The sequence below is a fragment of the Lactuca saligna genome, chromosome 1 (assembly GCF_052625555.1).
Source record: "Lactuca saligna cultivar CGN05327 chromosome 1, ASM5262555v1, whole genome shotgun sequence".
Classification (NCBI taxonomy): domain Eukaryota; kingdom Viridiplantae; phylum Streptophyta; class Magnoliopsida; order Asterales; family Asteraceae; genus Lactuca; species Lactuca saligna.
In genome coordinates, this window is record NC_136417.1 from 15,727,308 (window position 1) to 15,734,423 (window position 7,116).

The 7,116-nt window shown below is 33.2% G+C and overlaps 2 protein-coding genes across 2 annotated transcripts; one reads left to right on the plus strand and one right to left on the minus strand.

Annotated features, from left to right (window-relative positions):
- The first annotated feature begins 1,841 nt into the window (after nucleotides 1-1,841).
- Nucleotides 1,842-3,885, plus strand: LOC145017502 (protein LYK5-like). The gene has a single exon (XM_078975554.1). It carries the CDS (start codon nucleotides 1,844-1,846, stop codon nucleotides 3,740-3,742), a length of 1,899 nt encoding a protein of 632 aa, XP_078831680.1. The 5' UTR covers nucleotides 1,842-1,843; the 3' UTR covers nucleotides 3,743-3,885.
- A 289-nt stretch (nucleotides 3,886-4,174) lies between these two features.
- On the minus strand, nucleotides 4,175-6,611 carry LOC145017610 (protein DA1-like). The gene is made up of 9 exons (XM_078975636.1): nucleotides 6,278-6,611; nucleotides 5,928-6,040; nucleotides 5,763-5,844; nucleotides 5,532-5,683; nucleotides 5,331-5,450; nucleotides 5,029-5,241; nucleotides 4,881-4,943; nucleotides 4,678-4,799; nucleotides 4,175-4,586 (listed from the first exon to the last, which is right to left on the minus strand). The coding sequence occupies exons 2-9, from the start codon at nucleotides 6,030-6,032 to the stop codon at nucleotides 4,259-4,261; spliced, it is 1,185 nt and encodes a 394-aa protein (XP_078831762.1). The 5' UTR covers nucleotides 6,033-6,040; nucleotides 6,278-6,611; the 3' UTR covers nucleotides 4,175-4,258.
- Between the last annotated feature and the right edge of the window lie 505 nt (nucleotides 6,612-7,116).

Consider the following 7,116-nt stretch of genomic DNA (forward strand, 5'->3'; position numbering starts at 1 on the left):
TGTCAGAAAGAAAGAGTACATTTATATTGTAAATGAATGTATTATTTTTCGAAAAATTAAATATATTCTTATATTTTCTTTCTATTTATCTTTCTATGCATGTGAAATAGTGAAAAATATTACATTTTCATAAAGGGAAATCTCCGAAAAAAATCTTAATATTTTACCCTAATTTACGAAAAAGTGTCAAATTAAAATTTGTTTACAAAAAAAAATCATAATTATCGGTAAAAGTGACGATTTTACCCATTTTTCCCAGTTTAGTGGTTTTATTACTTACCCAATTTTATTAAAGTCGCATTATTTTACCATAATTTACGAATAAATCTCAAATCATGGTAAAATAATAAGACTTTAATAAAATTATGGTAAAATAATGAGACTTTAATGAAATCGGTTAAGTATTAAAACCAATAAACCGGATAAATGGTCAAATTGTTATTTTTACCGGTAATTAGGATTTTTCGTAAATAAATTTTAGTTTGAGACTTTTTCATAAATCAGTGTGAAATATTAGGACTTTTTCGGAGATTTCCTTTTTTATAAAATTAATAATATTTTAAAACACTTGTTATCATTTCATATGGATAAAAAATAAGTAGGAAGAAAATAAAAAAAAATTATATGCTACTTTTTATATCAAAAATCATATTTTTTTAATTTAATTTATAATTATTCACTTCATTAAATATCATCTATATATTTTATATACTTTTAAAATATCATATTATTCAAATTATAATTTTAATCAATTGTAATAAGTTAAACACTATAAAAATTATAATTATTTGTTTTATTATTATTATTATTATTATTATTGTTGTTGTTGTTGTTGTTGTTGTTGTGCTTCAGGGAATCCATAATCCATTGAATTTTATAGACTTCAATGGATTGTCATATCATCTATTAAACATCTATACAACAATACCTACAACCCATTGCACACTTATTCAATCAATCATCAGCCATATTTCATTCAACTTTTATTCAATCCTAATCATCACCCCATAATCCTCATCCTATTCAAATCTTATATTTTGTGAATGCTCTCATCTATTAAGGTCATCTCCAATGGGAGTTCAATAGGGGGTTTAATGGGGAAGTTAATCTCATTAAACTCAAAATCTTCATTGTAGGAAAATGATTAGGATTCAATGGAATAGGGTATTTAATCCCTATTGAACTCTATATTATCATTCCTCACACACACACACACACATATATATATATATATTATTTTTTATTTTAAATTTTTAATTAATGTTAATTTTAATTGTAGTTTTTAATTTTAATTTCATGTTAATTAATTTTTAAAAAAATAACAATAAGTAAAAAGAAAATGATAAATGATGTGACAATCCATTAAATTGTATAGAGTTTAATGGAGTGTAGATTTTAATGGATAAAATTTTATAGTAAGTGGAATGTATATATGTCAATCCATTGAACTCATATGAGTTCAATGCATTGGAGATGATCTAAACATCTATACAAAAGTTCAATGCATTGAAGATGGTCTAAACATCTATATAACAATTCCCACAACCCATTAAACACCTTAATCATCACCCACACTTTATTCAATCCTAGTAATCTCCATAGGCATGATCCTATTCAAATCTTATATTTTGTAAATGCTCTCAATGAAATACATAAATTATTATGGGATTATTAATAATTAACCAGATCAAGTCAAGGTCCAGCCCACGGGACCATTTTTTTTTTTAATCACAAATACATTTCACTTTCTATACAAAATTTCAACTTCAAGTTATACATACATATACTATTTGATATAAGTTGATCAAAATTCTTCCGTTTTATCATAAAGAAAACGAAAAACATGAAGTGGGTTCTCTTCAATATCATTATTCTCATCTGTTTCCAAATTTCATCCATAAGATCCCAACAGCAGTACACAGCAAATCAAGTTTTAAACTGCAAAACCAAAGATGAATTCCTTTACACCTGCACTGGCCACCACCACCACCACCATCTCTCTTGCCAATCGTTTCTCATTTTCAAATCCAAACCACCTTTCGATTCTGTCACCACAATCGCAGCCCTGATGTCATCCAACCCTCAAGAGCTTGCCCGCATCAACCACGTAACAGAAACCGCCGTTTTCCCCATCGACAAAGACGTCGTTATTCCGGTGAACTGTTCCTGCTCCGATCGGTATAATTACCAAGCCATCACCACTTTCCTCCTTTCACCACTGGGAAAAACGTATTTTATTGTAGCAAATCTGACGTTTCAGGGTCTGTCGACATGTAGTTCTTTAATGCATGCGAATAGATACAGCGAGTTCGATTTGGAAGATGGGTTTGAGCTCAAAGTCCCGCTACGTTGTGCTTGTCCTACAAAAGATCAAGTCTTGAGTGGCACCAAGTATTTACTCACTTACTCCATCGTTTTCAAGGATAATGTTCCTGATATTGCTCGGAGGTTTAACGTAAGTGTCGAGAGTGTGCTAAAAGCAAACGGGTTTTCTGAAACTGATCCTACTTTGTTTCCTTTCACTACGATTTTGATTCCTTTAACAGAAGAACCTTCAATTTCCAGAAGGGTAATCCGACCAGAAACGTCGACAGTGCCTTCTGCAAAGAGATCGAAATCAAAGAAACCCTTAAAAGTTGGAGTTCCAGTTGTGTGTTCCCTTCTGGTTTTTCTGGGCGTTCTAGTTATTTACATGAGAAAAGGGAAAAAGGTACAAGATAGTGAAGAAATGTCACATTCGCGTAAGGATCTCCTTGTCGAAATTGCAAGCTTTGAGAGAATCATCAAAGCTTTTAGCTTTCGGGAACTACAGAAAGCTACGAAAAACTTTGATCACAAGCGTAGGATTAAGGGTTCTGTGTATCGTGGTGAGTTTGGGAACCAGATTGTAGCAGTTAAAAAGACGGGTATTGATGTATCGATGCAAGTGAACATGTTGAGCAAAATTAACCACATCAATCTGACGAAACTATATGGTTTTTGCATGAATCAAGATTCGTTATACCTTGTTTTCGAGTACATGAAGATGGGTTCTCTCAGAGATTGGCTTAGATCAGGGAAAAGATCGAAAGAAACTCATGGTTTTTGTAAACGGGTTCAGATTGCTATGGATGTTGCTCATGGACTTCACTATCTTCATAACTTCGCTAAGCCTATGTATGTCCACAACAACATCAACAGCAGCAACATTCTTCTCGATAGCAAAATGAGAGCAAAGATTTCAAATTTCAGTCATGCAAGAACAACAGATCATGTTCGTGTCCTCACAACAAGGATCGTGGGTAGCAGAGGGTATATGGCTCCTGAGTATGTGGGAAATGGTTCAGTCAATTCGAAAGTTGATGTGTATTCATTTGGAGTTGTGATGTTGGAACTGATATCGGGAAAAGATGCTGTGTTTATAGAGGGAGGTCAAGAAGTATTGCTTTCAACAACAATGGCTACAATCATGGACGATGGAGGAAATGCAGAAAAGGAGCTTAGGTGCATGATTGATTTAGCAGATGAAGAAGATGGAAGCATGGAGTATGCAGTTCAAATGATGAAATTAAGTCTGACGTGTGTGAAACAAGATCCGGAGAGCAGACCAAGCATGGATGAGGTAGTGTCTTCTTTAGTTAGAATTCATGTTGATTTACAGAGGACTGTAGATCGTTGTTCAGAAAGAATAATATTAACAAAATCTGATCCCTTTAACGAGATCAATGTTTGTGATGATGATGAAGAAGGCTGTAATGTATAATTAAAAGCAATTACAAGTTGCAATATTTATTTCCTCGGAGTACAATATTGTTAATTAGCTAGAAAAAATATAGGGAGAAAGGGAAGAACATAGATTTTGGTAAAATATGTGACAAAAGAACAAAGCTTAGGGACCATATACATAAATAAGGGAGATTTTACTTACTAATATAAATGAAATCAAGTCCTACTAGTTTCATTTTTCTTTGTATACATCTCTTTCATTGCAATATCAAGAACTGATTTGAAAATAACATATGCTAACGAGAATCGATAGATTGCCAACATGGCATATATACTAACAATCTAACACCAACATGATGTCACTTCGATATAACCATACATATATATATATATATATATATATATATATATATATATATATATATATATATATATATATTGATTTTCTAATATGTGCTCTAAGGGTACATATAAGAAACGAAAAATATTACTAAACCGGCTATAGCCAGATATATAATACAAAAAAAGGATTCAACATAGACAATTCATTTAATCAGAAAGGAAAGTTTCCTGTTACTCGAATGGTGTCCAATGTCTTTTGAAGGCCATATTTAAGGACAGCCCGATGTCCTGCTCTAAAACCATGCCCATACACCGGAGACTGATCAGATTCAATCTGGTGTTTAAAGAACTCCGCAAGCTTCTTCTCTAACGCAAACCTTTTCCCTTGACCAGATATGGATGCCATCTGAGATGTCAACCAAATGTGAGCTACCACCTGACATATTCCTTCTTCAACATCTTGCCGGAGACCCACGTATCCATTCAGCCTCAGCCACGCATGCATCATTTCATGTGCCAAGATCGTCCCAGTAAGCAACCTAATTAAGTATACATATTATTTAATTATTTAATTATATATAGATATAGATAAGATAAGAAAAAGCCACGTGTCACCCAAAGCAATAGTACCTTGGAAGTCCATGAAGAATGAGAATGGCTGTAACCTCACAGATACGTATCAGCTTATATGGCTCTCTTCTCATGTTTGGGGCCCAATTCATTCCAATCCCAGTTCTCGGTTGCCTCGAAACCTACCGATTAAAAACATCAATAACATTTAACAAAGTAGTATCATTCACTCCTAAAATCTGTGAAACTTTATAAATACTTACTGTGCTAATCGTTTGTTCCTCTGAAAGGCATAGTCCTCTGGTCTCCGGCATGTGGTAATGACCCTAATGAAAAAGAAAATGGAAAATAAGAAATAAGAAACAAGAAGAAACACAGATCGACTTTCCCTTTAAAATACTTTTTCCTTACATTCGTTTCTCCATTCATGGCCTCATTAAGTGCTTGTCTCTCAACTAAAAGTAAAGGAATCTTCTGTTCCACCTTCATCCCCATACTTTCATAAAATTTCTGTACATCATTATAAAGTGGCTGACATTCGGTGGTATCCATCACTGCAGAATCAATACACTCCAAGCATAGCTTTCGTCCATCACCAAGAGCAACATATCGTGTTTCCTTTGACTGAAAATTTTATATCCGTTTTTTATTTCTAAAAATTTTAAAAAATAATAATACAATTTTGAAGGTAAGTGTAATTAATGAAAACTTACTTCCATTCGCTCACAGCTACAACACCTTGTAGTCCCATCATGCTCATGAAACACGCAGTATTTCTGACCCCAGAAAGGATGTGCCTTGTATACAACAACACCAGAAATATTTTTTTGAATCTGTAAAAAAGATTGATGAGTTTCAGGTGAAAGATAATTAAGAGTATGTAACGCTTTCCTGAAATTGAAACAGATACTTACAAAGTTCTTGCAAACATCGCATAGTGGATGATTATTTTCATTGTAACAAGAACCAGAAACATTTCTGTTCCAGGGTGAAGGCTCACCCAGTTTCAAACTTTCCTGTAGAGCCCTTGCAAGATCCTCGTCTCCTTTCAATTGGAAAACTTCATCTATTTCATGTATAAAAAGAGTTAAAGGAGAAAAAAGGAGTTGAAGGAAACAAACTAAGAAATATATAGTATCACTTACTGATCACGTGATTTCCTCTTCTATCGTCTGCAAATGATTTTGCAATTGCCCTGTCAATGCTTTCGATCTCTCTCAGTGGGATCTACAAAGGTAAAGCAATCATGAAACTTCAAGGTGTAGTATGTATCATTATGGCATAATAGTTAAAATGATAGTGATCATTACCGATGATGTGGAAGGAAATATTGTTCCCATTGATGCTGTTCTCCCTCCATATCTCCCATTATATCGCCTGCTTGAAACTTCATGGGTGCTGCCAAACCAATCCATTATGCAGTCTGCGCGTTTTCTTACGAATCAGCAAAATTTTCAATTTTACAAAATTCAAGGCAGCAAAGGGCGAGGTCGATAAATTATAAGAAGAATTGAAGCTCAGTGACTATGGATGAAAAGCAGGTGATTGTATATGTGATTACAGAATGTCAATAAATAGGGAAAGGGGACGGCTTAGGTTTATGATTCGTTTGATGTATATTATAATTAAATTTAAGGAATCAGGAATCAAGAACTGTTACCATCATCAGTTGTAATTGATGAACAACTCAACGCGCATTAACTTTACCAATTTAGCAAAGATGGGCATGATGTTTAGCAGACGCTTTATTCGAACCTGACGATGGTGATTAATTGATATGTTCCAAAATTATTCCTTTTATTACACATCGTCCGTCTTTTCGCCATTTTCAATCGTTGCTGGGAGAACTCCATTCCAATATCGTCTTTGCTTCTCGTTCCTTTACATAGTTCTAGTTGCTGACTAGTAAGATATGATCATATGTCCTTCCATGTTCTTTTTACACGGAGACACACGTTCCTATTAAGTCGTTAAACATTCTTTCTTTTTGCGTTTGTTTTTATAGGTAGGAGTTACTATTATATAAAGTGGATAATCTGAATTTAATACTATCAGATATCTCAATTTGAATTTCAATTATAATATATTTTAGATTTTAGATTTTTGTTAACCATCTCTTCAATTTTTCTTTTCGAATGACGGGTTAGTATATGCATGGGTTGAACCAGACCCATCCTAAAGGGTGGTAGATAGAGTGATTGTTCATGACCCATCTTTTAAAGGGGTTCAAATTTTAAATAGATTTTATTGACAAAATTGCAAAAATAGAAATTGTGGTTGTCAAAATTATGTGGTTTTGAGTCAAAAAAAACTTTGGTGATGCATCATTGGTCTAATTTCGGATACCTTGTATGGTTTTGGTTCCTATAGGTGTTATTTTTGTGTGGTTTTGGTCCATACCCCACATGAAATGACAAATATGCCCTTCATTACTTCCTTTTTAATTTGTTTTAATTATTTTCTTACTATTTTAATTTAAAAAAAAAAAAATGAAATATA

What these genes read in the sequence shown, in the direction of transcription:
- LOC145017610 (XM_078975636.1), bottom strand. Translation starts at nt 6,032, where the DNA reads ATGGATTGGTTTGGCAGCACCCATGAAGTTTCAAGCAGGCGATATAAT. An exon ending in GTAGCTGTGAGCGAATGGAA is followed by an intron (nt 5,242 to 5,330) that starts GTAAGTTTTCAT and finishes TAAAATTTTCAG; the next exon opens with TCAAAGGAAACACGATATGT. An exon ending in AGGAACAAACGATTAGCACA is followed by an intron (nt 4,800 to 4,880) that starts GTAAGTATTTAT and finishes TTTAATCGGTAG; the next exon opens with GTTTCGAGGCAACCGAGAAC.
- LOC145017502 (XM_078975554.1), top strand. Translation starts at nt 1,844, where the DNA reads ATGAAGTGGGTTCTCTTCAATATCATTATTCTCATCTGTTTCCAAATT.